Below are 15,562 nucleotides of genomic sequence, written 5' to 3'. Positions count from 1 at the left end.
AAAATAATCAACCACCTAGGGCAAATATAGCATTGATTGGCCGATATGTGTCACATGGGCGTGGTGATGGGCGTGTTACGGAATGAGAACCTGTGGTATATCATGGATATTGGCTTGCGGGGTGGTTAGGCATGATGCGAAGCGGAGTGCCGTTACACCCCCTAGCTGTGCCACTATCCAAAAGTTTGAGTTCCATAACACTTTTATAAAACGGTTATCTTTCAAAATCTCCAAAAGACAGACAAGATAAATTTTTCGTTGACGGTGAGCTAGTGAACTTTTCTTCAGCGGTGATGCAGCCATAATATAAGCAGGATGAGACTGACTCATTCATAGGGTATTATCCCTTACATATAACATAACAGTATACAGTAATATAATGTTTCATCAACATGAATCTAATAATATAGTGATGATAATTCAGCATATAATTCATCATATATTTAGTTGTGTTAATGCAATGTGTGGTATTGTATGTTGGTATATGTTTTTTCCCCCACACAATTCTACTCTGTTTTCCAGAAAATAATGAAACGGCTCATCAAACGTTACATTCTCAAGGCACAAATTGACAAAGAAAGTGATGAAGTTAATGAAGGTAGGTTTGGTCAGTGCTCTTGCTGTACAATGTTTGCAAGTCAACCCCAGAAAACCTGAAATCTCTTGAGCCAGAGTGAAAGATTGAATTCTGGATCTTTGTGTGCCTAATGTATGAGTGTCCTCTGTGGTGAGTTTGTATGGAAAATTGTAGAATTCTGACTATACCCTAGTCACCATACCATAATTTGGAATTGTACAATGAAAATATAATACCAAATTTAATTATAAATATACAGTTGTGTTCAAATAAATAGTGCCTTAAAAAAAGTGAATAAAGTACAACTATTTTTTAATAGCTTTTAATTCAATATTTCAAATGTAGTGGAAACATTACACATTCATTTACATTACATTAATGGCATTTGGCAAACACTGTTATCCAGAACGACTTACAACAAAGTGCAAAGTGCATACCCATAACCAGGGATAAAAGGCCCTAGAGGGAAGTACAATTTCAACTGCTACCTGCACAACAAAGATAAGGACCAGGGCCTATTTGATCATCAGATTTAAATTTAAATTTTATTTTTTTAATCGTAGTACCGCAACACGCAAATATATGAACAAACCGCTTACCTAGCCAAACACTGCTTACCAAGCCAAACAAAACATCCTAATACACAAGTAATATCACAGGTAAAGGCAACAATTAAGGTTTATAGGGAGGTAGGGAGGGACAAGGAGAGGTGCAGCTTGAAGAGATGTGTCTTCAGTCTGGGCTTGAAGATGGCAAGAGATTCTACTGTTCTGACCTCAACGGGGAGTTTGTTCCACCACCGTGGAGCCAGAACAGACAGTAGTCGTGAGCGTGAGTTGGAAGTTTGGAGAGGGGGAGGCGCCAAGCGGCCTGTGGAGGCTGAACATAGAGGTCTGGCAGGGGTGTTTTTGGAGGTAAGCGGGGGGAGACCCCTTGTTTTGAATTTGATGCGAGCCATGACTGGCAGCCAGTGGAGGGAAGTAAGCAGGGGGGTGACGTGTGAGTATTTGGGAAGGTTGAAGACGAAATAGACGAGCTGCTGCATTCTGGATAAGTTCGAGGGGTCTGATGGCGGATGCTGGGAGGCCAGCCAAGAGGGAATTGCAGTAGTCTAGGCGGGACAAAACCATCGCTTGGACCAGGAGCTGGGTCGAGTAGGGGGTGAGAAAGGGGCAGATTCTCCATGTTGTATAGGAAAACATCAGAGTCTGTAAGGGGAGAGGAAGTGGAAAAGGAAGGGATGGGCCTAGAGGGGGGGAGGGGCACTGAGAGGGGGGCAGTGGTTGCAAAGGATCTGCGGATGTCTGTGACCTTCTCATTGAAAAAATCTGCAAAATCATCAGCAGCCAAGGAGGACTGAGGTGGAGGAGGCGGTGTGCTGAGGAGAGAGGAGAAAATAGAGAACAGTTTCCGGGGGTTAGAAGTGGAGTTCTGAATTTGTGTTTGATAGTATTTTACCTTGGCGGCAGTGACAGCGGAAGAGAATGCCACCAGGAGAGACTGGTAGCTTGTGAGGTCTGATGGGTCTCTGGATTTTCCACACTTCCTCTCCACTGTGCAGAGGCTGGCCCTGGAGGTACGGAGGGTGTCAGATATCCAAGGACTGGGAGGGGATGTTTGAGACAAGGGGACAGAGAGAGTCAAAGGCAGAGCAGAGAGATGAAAGGAGGGTGGCAGATGCAGAGTCAGTGGGGAGTTTGGAGAAGGAGGGGGGAGTGAGGCGGTGACAGTGGTGGCAAAGGAAGAGGGAGTGGAGGTTACGGCAGGCTGAAGAAGTGTGGGTGGGAGGAGGGGGAGGAGGGTGGGGAGGAAGAGGAGGGGAGAATGAGATGAAGTGATCAGATGTATGCAGAAGGGTAACCAAGAAATTGGAGCATGAGCAGTTCCTCACGAAGCCTTGTGGGTTGGAGGAGAGTGTTGCAGGGAGAGGTCGAAGGAGTGGAGTAGTGGTAGGAAGGCAGCAGCCTGGAGGCTTCAAGGTGGATGTTGAAGTCTCCAAGGAGAATCAGTGGGGTGCCATCCTCTGGGAAGGAGCTGAGAAGGGTGTCTAGCTCATCAAGGAAACTTCCCGGGGGCCCTGGAGGACAATAGGTAACTGCAATAAAGAGGTTAGTTGGGTAGGATACTGCAACAGAATGTAATGTCAGTTTTTTCGTAGGAGCCGAGCAAACTTCACGAGTGGTCTCAGCTGTTCGTATATTGCGCGGAAATGAAAGAGCACAGTTGTAAAGCATGTTTTGTTATTTTATTATTCCAATAATTAATATTTTATTAATATATAATATATATGTATATATACATATATATTATATATTAATAAAATATAAATTATTGTAAAAATAAAATAACATATTTTTATATATATACAGTACTGTGCAAAAGTTTTAGGCAGGTGTGAAAAAATGCTGTAAAGTAAGAATGCCTTCAAAAATAGAAATGTTAATAGTTGCTTTTTAACAATTAACAAATTGCAAAGTGAGTGAACAGAAGAAAAATCAAAATCAAATCAATATTTGGTGTGACCTAACTTTGCCTTCAAACCAGCATCAATTCTTCTCGGTACAATTGCACAAAGTCAGGGATTTTATAGGCATATAGTCAGGTATCATTAACTGAAACAGAAACAGCAGATTAGTGCAGCAGATGTAAGACACATCTTGCTTACTTCCCTTCACAATCAGAAGATGTCCAGCAGTGCCATCAGCTCAGAATTGTCGAAAACCAGTGGGACCCAGGTACAACCATCTACTGTGTGGAGAAGTCTGATCAGAAGTGGTCTTCATGGAAGAATTGTGGCCAAAAAGCCATACCTCCGACATTGAAACAAAGCCAAGTGACTCAACTGTGCACAAAAACACGGGGAACTGGGGTGCAGAAAAATGGCAACAGGTTCTGGACTGATGAGTCAAAATCTTTAATACTTGGCTGTAGCAGAAGGCAGTTTGTTCCTTGCTAGTTTGGGGCTACATTTCTGCAAATGGAGTTGGGGTCAGTATTAATGGTCTCCTCAATGCTGAGAAGTACAGGCAGATACTTATCCATCATGCAGTACCATCAGGGCGGCATCTGATTGGCCCCAAATCCATTCTGCAGCAGAATGACGACCCAAAACATACAGCCAATGTCATTAAGAACTATCTTCAGCGTAAAGAAGAACAAGGAGTCCTGGGAGTGATGATATGGGCCCCACAGAGCCCTGATCCGAACATCATCGAGTCTGTCTGAGATTACATGAAGAGAAAGAAGCATTTGAGGGTGGCCACACCAAATATTGATTTGATTTAGATTTTTCTTCTGTTCATTCACTTCTTCTGTTCATGCATTTTAATTGATAAAAAAGAAACTATTAACATTTCTATTTTTGGTATAGCTTTACATTACATTTACAGCTTAATTAGAAGATTTGAACCATGGCCACATAATCACTTTGTTTGTGACACCTCCTTCTGGCTCTCTGCAAGGACAGGGAAAATGTAGCTAAATGCGATTTGCCAATGCGTTCCTCCAGCCCAATGTATACTCCTTTAGTGAAGCCTGGAAGGCAGCAGCTTGTCGAAATAGTGAATTAATTGCGAAGGGTTTAGCAAGCTAGCTAGCTCAGTAACATAAATAGAGATACATTTCATAAAAATACATTAAATAAATGTTGCCAGCGAAGTAATGATATATACACATAATCTATGGTTGGCAGAGCTGAAACTGCTGCCTTGCAGGCTTCACTGTGGAAAGGAAAGTGCCAAATGTGAAACCATTTTCTTTTTACCTGTTGCATAGTGCATGTTACTTGAGAAAGCGTTTACAACAGCTAGGCTATATTGCCTGTCTTTAGTTTTCCACAGCTCTGACAATTCACTGCTTACACTAAGGAAATAAAATACACCAATCAGCCAACCACCTGCTTGAACCAGTTTTCCATGATTAAAAACTGTGTACACTTGTCTATAAACACTTAATATTTCACTATATGATATTAATACTTATATAAGCAGATATTCATAAGTGAATTGCATTCAGAAGTTTAATTTTTAAATGAAAATGGAAGTCTTGTTAGCTCATTGGGAGGTGCATCATTTTGTTTAAATATCTTGGTACGTACTAGTGTTTGCAATGATGTCTGTCTTAACAGATGCTCCAGGACCTGTAGAATTTTTCATATTTAAAAATAAATAAAGATCACCCGGCGTATTTAAAAATGCATGACATCTAATCCTACATCAGTTTCGGCCTTCTTCCCTCCATTGGAATTATGTGGTACTGCATGTGGTGAAATTTATGTCGGAATAGATCCCATGTATTTTTAAATATTTTTATTTTTTTTAGATATGAAAAAATCTACACGTACTGGAGCACTTGTTAAGATAGACGTGATCATGAACACCATTATGTACCAAGATATTTAAATAACAAATGCACTATTAAGTTTATACAGTTTAAAGCATTTTTAATTGTGAAAAAAAATTGTTTAAGCAGGTGGTTTTAATGTTATGGCTGAGATGTATGCTTTTGGCTTGTTGTACTTCCTTTAACAGAACTTCAGTCTCTGCTTCAGAGAAGCTTTTTTATTTTTTCTCTTTAAAAAGCTGAAATTCCATATATGGTGTTTTAGGGTAATTTATGTGTCATTTATGTTAACACATTTTGTGCATGCGCCTTTAATTTACGATTGCTTGGTATTTATCGACATACACACATGGATACGAAAAAAGGCTGTCTCTACGCGTCTTTCATGAATCTGGAGAATGTTGTTAGTTTGTTTCAGATCACACATACACGAGGCGGCCTGAAGCGTAGTGGTTACGGTACATGACTGGGACACGAAAGGTCAGTGGTTCTAATCCCGGTGTAGCCACAATAATATCCGCACAGCCGTTGGGCCCTTGAGCAAGGCCCTTAACCCTGCATTGCTCCAGGGGAGGATTGTCTCCTGCTTAGTCTAATCAACTGTACGTCGCTCTGGATAAGAGCGTCTGCCAAATGCCACTAATGTAATGTAATGTAACACATACATTTTCACCCGGATTTCCAAAAATATTGATAAATGAGGCCCATTGTCTCTGAGTATCCCCAAGACTTTCTTAAAATATTTTTCTCTAATATTGTTATTTCTTTGGCATTTTAGAAGTGCAACTCTGTTTCAACCTCACTTGCCGTTGTGACCATGTATTCTTTGTTCTTTTGGTAGCCATGTTTATGCCTACCTTTTTCAACGGCTAGGTTGTGGTAAGGACTTGTCTCGGCTTCATATCTTGGACAGTCAAAAAATATTCAGCCAATTTGTATTCTCATTTTAGGGCCAGGTAGCAATTAAGCTGGTTTTGTGTTTTGGTTTGGTTGTTCCAAATAAATTGTTTTATTAATTGTTTTACAATTTGGTTTATTCTGATTTGTGAAGCAGTGCTGGTCTGAGATATGTTATTGTTAGGTGTGAAATGTTTTTTTTACACGTCCTAATTCAGCATGTAAGGCTTCAATTGGATGCTCTCTCTCTCTCACAGGTGAGCTGAAGGAGATCAAACAGGACATCTCTAGCCTACGCTATGAGCTCCTGGAGGAAAAATCCCATAACATGGAAGACCTGGCCGAGCTGATCAGGAGGCTCGGAGAGAAAGTGCCCATTGTGCCCAAGCAGCAGTGACCCCTGTCTGAGCTGTAAAACCTGTTGGCAATGGGAATGGAAGCAGGAATGCCATTGAGGGAATCCCAGAGTAAAGCCTCTGCCTAAAAAAAGTACTTGTACAGTACGTCTGGATAGATATTACTCTATAATATGTACTGTACAGTCGTCTTCTGGTGTGTATTTGTGTATGGTAGAGGTATCATGATTTACACAAGAAACAGTGAAGCAAATGTGAATATACAGTGCATTCATAAGTATTTGGACAGTGGTACATTTGATCAGTGATCATTTGGCTTTGTACTCCAGCACATTGGATATGAAATGATCAAAGTTAAAAACTATTTTTAATATTTACATCCATAATGCGTGATCCATTTAGTAATTACATCCCTTTTTATACCGTTTAGGAATTACATCCTTTTTATACATATTCCCTCCATTTTAGGTGACCAAAAGTAAGTGGACACTTGCGTTCTCAGCTATTTTTGTTTTCAGATTGGAAATATATTATTATTACTTGGCGCAGGTATAAGAAAGCTTTCAGCATCCAAGCTTGATTCTAGGCTTTTGATTGCCTTTGGAGTCTGTTATTGGTGTTGTCAACATGAGTACCAGAGTTGTACCAATGACAGTCAAGGAAGCCATTATGAGGCTGAGAAATGAGCAAAAAAACTATTTTTTACATAAGAAATCAGCTGATAATTGTTTGGTGAACTATTGCTTTAAGGCTCCATCTTCAAAATATAAGTGCTTGTGCCGTTCTGGGTACATTTATTTCATAACTGATTTTGGGTATTTGTGTAATGTCTATGTGAGCCCACACAGTTGCACTGCTAAATCATACCATCCTCATATAATAATGTTATAATGATGATAGACATCTGCATAGACATTAGACATTAATCATCTCCGTTCCTCTAAAATTAATCTATTTGGTTATTGATTCAAAGAGAATATTTGATTGAATCCTCAGCAGCCTGCCCAGTGGTACATGTTGTTTGAAGTAGACCACCATAGTTACAGTACCCATAGCAGGTATTAATGCATAGTGTGTTGGAAGCCTTGTCAGTGCATAGGTCAAGATAATGTTCTCGGTGCTTCTGTGAATTTTCTGTCTTTTTTGGCTTTTGCCAAACATAGTTTTTGGGTTAAATATTATCAATCAAGGCATTTGAACTAGCGTCTGCCAGATGACAAAAATGTAAAAATAAATGCATCTGTGGTGGCCATACATGCCCAAGCTGTAACACCCCCACCACCATGTTTCACAGATGAGGAGGGGGTGATACGGTTCTATGGCAGTTCCTTAAAACAAGGAAGTTCACAGACATAGACAAACTGTCACAAAAGGAATGAATGAAAGAAAATAACGAACCACAGCTTGTTTCCTCGCAAACTTTGTCCCAATGATAAAAAACCAGTAAAAGCCATATATTTCAAAATGACCAGGGATAAAATGTAGAATGCCAGACCAAGGTGCAGGACTTGCCAACTTCCAAATCCAAAAAAAGTAAAAAGGAGGTTGCAAAGTTTGGGATTTTAAGGCAGGACGTCAGCATGAGGTCTGCTAGGCCACCCCCATTGAGACAAACACACACATGCAGGTACACACTCATAGAAACAGACACAAATGGCCGACCTCTCCAGTTCTGTCTCTCTGCTTCTTATCTCTAGACAAGGTCTTTTGAAGTTCCCAAGGGCTCAATGGTGAATTAGGAGTTAGATCCCTGACACACCTGATGAATCAGAAAACGGTGAGAAGCCAACTCTCCAGTTACTTTTGGACCCATAAAATTGGGGGACAAATTAAAGGTGAGAGTCATTTCAAATCCAATGTGCTAGTGTACAGAGCCAAAAGAGCAGATATTATACCACCAAATACTTACGAACTGCACTGTACCTGTTCAAAAAAGATGTACCTTGTAGTGTGGACCGGATCCTTACTATGCCGTGTCTACTGTGGTCAAGGGTCACTTGGGGCAGCAGCTAATTGGTTATAAAGTTGCCCCTGGGTTGGGAAGATTTCTGCCAGCTGTGCATTACCAATTGTACTGCCTAACAGCAAATTCTGGTTGATTTTGCAACTGCGGTATTCCAGTTATAAAGCATGCAGACCAGAAGTTTGCTGCGGTGTGTGTGTGATATTTTCATTTAAAAATTGAAGCCATATTCATATTTTAGGAACATTAAAATGCTTGGCCTGATTCATACATGTCACAAGAAAATTCCCTCCCCTTTTGTCTGGAACATGCCACACATATATGAGAAAAATATACTACAAACCAAATATTTTATACTTTTACATTATTGTCTGGAAATAAATAACTTCTGTCAGATGTGTAAGCTATTAGCTGTATTGATTCATAACATACCACTTACAACATAAAGTTGTTCAACAGTTCAATTATTTGGAATTCTCTTTTTTTTCATGTTTTACATGTCACTGGTTATGTTCTGTATACATCAATGGACACTGTTCAGATCATGGGATCTCTCCACTTGCCATGGTTACAGAATATAGAACATAGTGTAATTAATGCAAATGCACCTCAGGGACAAGATGATGATGACAAAGCTAGTGTGCTGTATTGAAGCACAAGGTAGCTACTTTCCTTCCCTCAGTGACAACTGGGAATCTCAGTAATGTAGCTACAGATAGACTTGATAAAATACATTCAAGAAGCCTGTGAAGCAGTATATACACTCTTGGAGGCAGTGACTGCCTTCCAGTTGTCACTGAGGGAAGGACAGTACCATAGTCTGTATTTAACATGTTATAATTTATTATATGTTATGTTATGTTTATAACATGTTATAGCATTATATATCACCCAGACAGCCATAATTCACTGGCTAGTTAGCAATTTAGCTGAATGCAATTATTATTATTATTACTACTATTATTATTACTCCAGTAGCTGAAATTCAGGGGTGCTATATAAGAGTGGTGCTTTGCAACAATGACACCGTGTTTTTGTTAAATACAGAATGGCCTTGGATATTGTATACAGTCCCCTCAAAATGTATTGGAACAGCAATGCCAATTACTTTGTTTTTGCAATGCACCGAATACATTTGGGTTTGAGATGACACAAGACAAGACTGCTTTGCCCAACGGGCAGTAGGCAAAGGCGGGGATCCGGGCGTGCTGATCCTCGGTGTCGCAGACTGGTTCAGGGGACATGGAACGTCACCTCTCTGGTGGGGAAGGAACCGGAGCTAGTGCGGGAGGCGGAGCGGTACCAACTATAGTTGGGCTCACCTCCACGCACAGTACTGGTTCCGGAACCAAACCCCTAGAGAGGGGCTGGAATCTATTCTGGAGTTGCTCAAGGTGAGAGGCGCCGGGCGGGTGTGGGGATACTCACAAGCCACCGGCTGAGCGCCACTGTGTTGGAGTTCCACCCGGGGAACGAGAGGGTCGCCTCCCTGTGACTACGTGTCTGGGGGGAAAGCTCTGACTGTCATTTGTGCTTATACACCAAACGGCAGTTCAGAGTATCCGGCCTTCTTGGAGTCACTGGGCGGCATCCTGGAGAGGGTGCCACCCGGAGACTCCATAGTTCTGCTGGGCGACTTCAACGTTTACGTGGGCAATGACGGAGAAACCTGGAGGGGGGTGATTGGGAGGAATGGCCTGCCTGATCTGAACCCAAGCGGTGTTTTGTTATTGGACTTCTGTGCTGGTCATGGATTGTCGATAACAAACACCATATTCGAGCATAGGGTAGCTCATAAGTGTACTTGGTACAAGAGCACCTTAGGCCAAAGATCGATGATCGACTTTGTGGTCGTATCATCAGACCTGCGGCCATATGTCTTGGACACTCGGGTGAAGAGAGGAGCAGAGCTGTCAACTGATCACCACCTGGTGGTGAGTTGGATCAAGTGGCCGGGGAGGCTGCCGGACAGACCCGGTAAACCCAAACGTGTAGTGAGGGTGAACTGGGAACGTCTGGCGGAGGCCCCTGTTCGCAAGGTCTTCAACTCCCACCTTCGGAGGAACTTCTCATGCATCCCGGGGGAAGCTGGGGACATGGAGTCCGAGTGGGCCATGTTCAAAGCCTCCATTGCAGAGGCGACAAGCAGGAGCTGTGGCCAGAAGTTCATCGGTGCCTGTCGGGGCGGCAACCCAAGAACCCGCTGGTGGACACCAGCGGTGAGGGAGGCCGTCAAGCTGAAGAAGGAGGCCTTTCGGGCTTGGCTGGCCCGGGGATCCCCTGAAGCAGCAGACAGGTACTGGGTGGCCAGAAGGGCTGCGGCTGTCGCTGAAGCAAAAACCCGGGTATGGGAGGAGTTTGGGGAGGCTATGGAGAGGCCTCGAGGAAGACCATCCGACGACTCAGAAAGGGAAAGCAGGGCTTTTCTCAGGCTGTTTTCAGCAGGGGAGGAGAACTGCTGACCCAGATTGGGGATGTTGTCGGGCGGTGGAAAGAGCACTTTGAGGAGCTCCTGAACCCGAACAACACGTCCTCTGTGGAAGAGGCAGAGCCCGAAGACTTGGGGGAATCTGCACCTATATCCCTGGCAGAAGTTGCTGAGGGAGTCAAAAAGCTCCTCAGTGGCAAGTCGCCGGGTGTGGATGAGATTTGCCCTGAGATGCTGAAGGCTCTGGACATTGTGGGGCTTGGCTGACATGCCTCTTCAGTGTCGCGTGGAGGTCGGGGACAGTACCTGCAGAGTGGCAGACCGGGGTGGTGGTCCCCATTTTCAAGAAGGGGGAACGGAGGGTGTGCTCCAATTATCGGGGTATCACACTCCTCAGCCTCCCTGGGAAAACTTACTCTAGGGTGCTGGAAAGGAGGCTAAATGGAGGAGCAATGTGGCTTCCGTCCTGGTCGTGGAACAGTGAGCACTCACGCCATCACCCAGTGCAAGAAACCTCGGCGTGGTGATGGACAGCAGACTGTCCCTTTCCGATAACATTGCGGCGGTGACCCGGTCTTGCAGGTTCTTCCTATACAACATACGGACAATCCGCCCCTTTCTCACCCCCTACCCGACCCAGCTCCTGGTCCAAGCGATGGTTCTATCCCACCTGGACTACTGCAATTCCCTCTTGCCCATCCAGTCCACATGTGCTTTGTGGACTTGGAGAAGGCTTTCGACCGTGTCCCCCGGGGAACCCTGTGGGGTGTACTGCGGGAGTATAGGGTACCGGGGCCGTTGTTACGAGCCATCCAGTCCCTGTATAACCAAAGTGAGAGCTGTGTCCGCATTCTCGGAACAAAGTCAAACATGTTTCCTGTGGGTGTTGGACTCCGCCAAGGTTGCCCCTTGTCACCGGTCCTGTTTGTGGTATTCATGGACAGGATCTCAAGGCGCAGCCGAGGTGAGGAGAGTGTCCGGTTTGGTGACCTCAGAATCGCATCTCTGCTTTTTGCTGGCTTCATCGGACCGTGACCTTCAGCACGCACTGGACCAGTTTGCAGCCAAGTGTGAAGCGGCCGGGATGAGAGTCAGCACCTCCAAGTCCGAGGCCATGGTTCTCTGCCGGAAAACGGTGGATTGCTCCCTCCAGGTTGGGAACGAGTCTTTGCCCCAAGTGAAGGAGTTCAAGTATCTCGGGGTCTTGTTCACGAGTGAGGGTAGAAGGGAGCGTGACATTGACAGGTGGATTGGTGCAGCGTCAGCAGTAATGCAGTCGTTGCACCACACCGTCGTGGTGAAGACCTGGATCACACCTGACAACACCGCCACTCCCGCTGCCCTCTCATCCTCCTTCTCCTTCTCGCACACTCCCCGGCCTTCTGGCCGTGGCGGTGGTACTGGTCTCGCACATCCCCCCCGTCCCCTTGGATATCTGACACCCTCCGTACCTCCAGGGCCAGCCTCCGCGCAGCGGAGAGGAAGTGGGGGAAATCCAGAGACCCATCAGACCTCATGACTTACCAGTCTCTCCTGGCGGCATTCTCTTCCGCTGTCACTGCCGCCAAAGCAAAATACTATCAAACACAAATTCAGAACTCCGCTTCTAACCCCTGGAAACTTTTCTCTATTTTCTCCTCTCTCCTCAACGCACTGCCTCCTCCTCCTCAGTCCTCCTTCCCTGCTGATGATTTTGCTGATTTATTCAATGAGAAGGTCACAGTCATCCGCAGATCCTTTACAACCACCGCCCCCTCACTGTGCCCTTCCCCCCCTCTAGGCCCATCCCTTCCTTTTCCACTTTCTCCCCCCTCACAGACTCTGATGTTTCTCAACTCCTGCTCTCCCACCGCCCTACAACCTCTGCCCTTGACCCTATCCCCTCTTCTCTTCTCTAAACTATCACACCTGACATTCTCCCATTTGTCACCTCCCTTGTCAACTCCTCCCTGTCTTCCGGCTGTTTTCCGGCATCCTCCAAGAGGGCCCACATCACTCCGCTGCTAAAAAAGCCTACTCTGGATCCCTCCATCATCCAGAACTACCGCCCGGTATCTCTTCTTCCTTTCCTTTCTAAAACTATAGAACAAGCCGCTTCTACTCAACTTTCTTCTTTCTTTTCTAACAACCTGCTAGACACCCATCAGTCTGGCTTCAGATCGGGCCACTCGACAGAGACTGCGCTCCTCTCCTTCAGTGAGTCACTCCATGCCGCACGAGCAGCCTCCCTCTCCTCTGTCCTCATTCTTCTAGATCTCTCTCTGCTGCCTTCGACACTGTGGATCACTCCATCCTCCTGTCTGCCCTGTCAGCAACGGGCATCTGTGGCACAGCCCTGGACTGGATTGAGTCCTACCTCTCTGGTCGCTCCTTCCAGGTTGCCTGGGCTGGTTCGGTATCGACACCTCGGCCCCTCGCCACAGGAGTTCCCCAGGGCTCAGTCCTAGGCCCGCTTCTTTTTTCTCTTTACACTCGCTCCCTTGGCCCTGTGATCACTGCACATGGGCTATCCTACCACTGCTACGCGGACAATACCCAACTCTTCGTTTCGTTCCCGCCGTCTGATATGCAGGTTTCAGCCCGTATCTCTGCTTGCCTGAGGGACATCCAGAGCTGGATGGACAACCACCATCTAAAGCTCAACCCAGACAAGACTGAAATGATATTCATCCCTGCTAATACCTCTTCTCATCTGGATCTCTCCATTTCCCTTGGGGATACCACACTCACGCCATCACCCAGTGCAAGGAACCTCGGCGTGGTGATGGACAGCAGACTGTCCCTTTCCGATAACATTGCGGCGGTGACCCGGTCTTGCAGGTTCTTCCTATACAACATACGGAGAATCCGCCCCTTTCTCACCCCCTACCCGACCCAGCTCCTGGTCCAAGCGATGGTTCTATCCCGCCTGGACTACTGCCATTCCCTCTTGGCTGGCCTCCCAGCGTCCACCATCAGACTCCTCCAACTTATCCAGAATGTAGCAGCTCGTCTGTTCTTCAACCTTCCCAAATACTCACACGTCACCCCCCTGCTTACTTCCCTCCACTGGCTGCCTGTCATGGCTCACATCAAATTCAAAACATTGGTGCTAGCCTTCCAAGCAGTTAAGGGGTCTTCCCCAGCTTATCTACAAAAAATCATCAGACCCTACACCCCTGCCAGACCTCTTCGTTCAGCCTCCACAGGCCGCTTGGCACCTCCCCCTCTCCGAACCTCCACCTCACGCTCACGACTACTGTCTGTTCTGGCTCCACGGTGGTGGAACGAACTCCCCGTTGAGGTCAGAACTGTAGAATCTCTCCCCACCTTCAAGCGCAAGCTGAAGACACACCTCTTCAAGCAGCACCTCTCCCCATCCCTCCCTACCTCCCTGTGAACCTTAATTGTTGTCTCTGTGACTTGCTTTGTGTATCGGTATTTTTAGTTGGCTAGGTAAGCAGTGTTTGGATAGGTAACTTTGGTCACTTTTGCTCTGTTGTTTGTTTCTTTGTTCAAAAAAAAAAATAATAATAATTGGCCCTCGTCCTTATCTTTGTTGTACAGGTAGCAGTTGAAATTGTACTTCCCTCTAGGGTCTTTCAGCGAACTTATCCCTGGTTATGGGTATGCACTTTGTTGTACGTCGCTCTGGATAAGAGCGTCTGCCAAATGCCTGTAATGTAATGAAGAGGGAGCTGAGCCGGAAGGCGAAGCTCTCGATTTACTGGTCGATCTACGTCCTAGCCCTCACCTATGGTCACAAGCTTTGGGTCCTGACCGAAAGAACGAGATTGCGTATACAAGCGGCCGAAATGAGCTTCCTCCGTAGGGTGGCCGGGCTCAGCCTTAGAGATAGGGTGAGGAGCTCGGACATCCAGAGGGAGCTCGGAGTAGAGCCGCTGCTCCTTCGCATCGAAAGGAGCCAAATGAGGTGGTTCGGGCATCTGATCAGGATGCCTCCCGGGCGCCTCCCTTTGGAGGTTTTCCGGGCTCGTCCAACTGGGCGGAGCCCCCGAGGTAGACCCAGAGCCCGCTGGAGAGATTATATATCTCTCCTGGCCTGGGAACGCCTCGGGATCCCCCAGTAGGAGCTAGAATGCGTTGCTGGGGAGAGGGACGCCTGGAATACCCGGCTTTGCCTTCTGCCTCCGTGACCCGACTCTGAATAAGCGGGTGATGATGGATGGATGGATGGACAAGAGTTCAGAATTTTATTTCCTGGTATTTACACCTAGATGTGTTAAACTACATAGAACATAGCACCTTTGGACCACCCAATTTTTAGGTGAGCAAAAGTATTCGAACAGTGAGTATTTATGTAAATGAAAGTAAATAACACTTAATATTTGGTAGCATATCCCTTGCTTGCAATAACTGCATCAAGCCTGTGGGCCATTGACATCACCAAACTGTTGGATTCCTCTTTTGTGATGCTTTTCCATGCTTTTACTGCAGCCGTTTTTTTTTGTTTTTTTTGGGGGGGGGGATATGCATATAGTTGTATTCACATAAATAGCAGCGCATTTAAAAAATTGAATAAAGTCCCAAGTATTTTTTTAAAAGCTTTTAGTTTATCAAGTCTGCATTATTCTTTTACAGGAAGGAAAGAAAAGGAATATTTTAATCTGTTCAAAAAAATGGCAGTCGACATTTTTCTCTTCAAACTAAAGATTTAACTTCACTTTACAGTTTTTTACAATCGTTTTCACACTTGTCTCACTTTTTCAAAACTCTTCACACAGTGTGCTTTTGAAACACACGCCTGAGCACATCAGTTAACCTTTGGTGCAAAATGCACTTCAACCACCAAAACACTTAATATTTCACCCAAAAGTGACTCATGCTGCCATAACTATAGCATATGCTTTTTCCCATAAGACTACTTTGTCACTCAATGTTCAATGAACTACAAAACACATACAACTTGGAGCATTGCTAAATACATATATTATGTGTTTCCCTTTCCTTTCTTTTTGCATCCACAAATATTTCAAGCCAAGCAGCTAAAGAAACTTTTG

At 45.1% G+C, this 15,562-nt stretch overlaps 1 protein-coding gene across 1 annotated transcript in view; it reads left to right on the top strand.

Annotated features, from left to right (window-relative positions):
• The window catches only part of trpc6a (transient receptor potential cation channel, subfamily C, member 6a), a 78,984-nt gene extending 72,772 nt beyond the window's left edge, over window positions 1-6,212 (top strand). The window contains exons 11-12 of the mRNA XM_061249399.1: window positions 523-598; window positions 6,073-6,212. Coding sequence (XP_061105383.1) covers window positions 523-598; window positions 6,073-6,212 — 216 coding nt within the window. The remainder of the gene's footprint in view (window positions 1-522; window positions 599-6,072) is intronic.
• The last annotated feature ends 9,350 nt before the right edge of the window (window positions 6,213-15,562 follow it).

Source organism: Conger conger, chromosome 7, assembly GCF_963514075.1.
Source record: "Conger conger chromosome 7, fConCon1.1, whole genome shotgun sequence".
Lineage (NCBI taxonomy): Eukaryota > Metazoa > Chordata > Actinopteri > Anguilliformes > Congridae > Conger > Conger conger.
The sequence above is the reverse complement of the archived record's forward strand: the minus strand, read 5'-3'. Positions and strand labels throughout refer to the sequence as shown.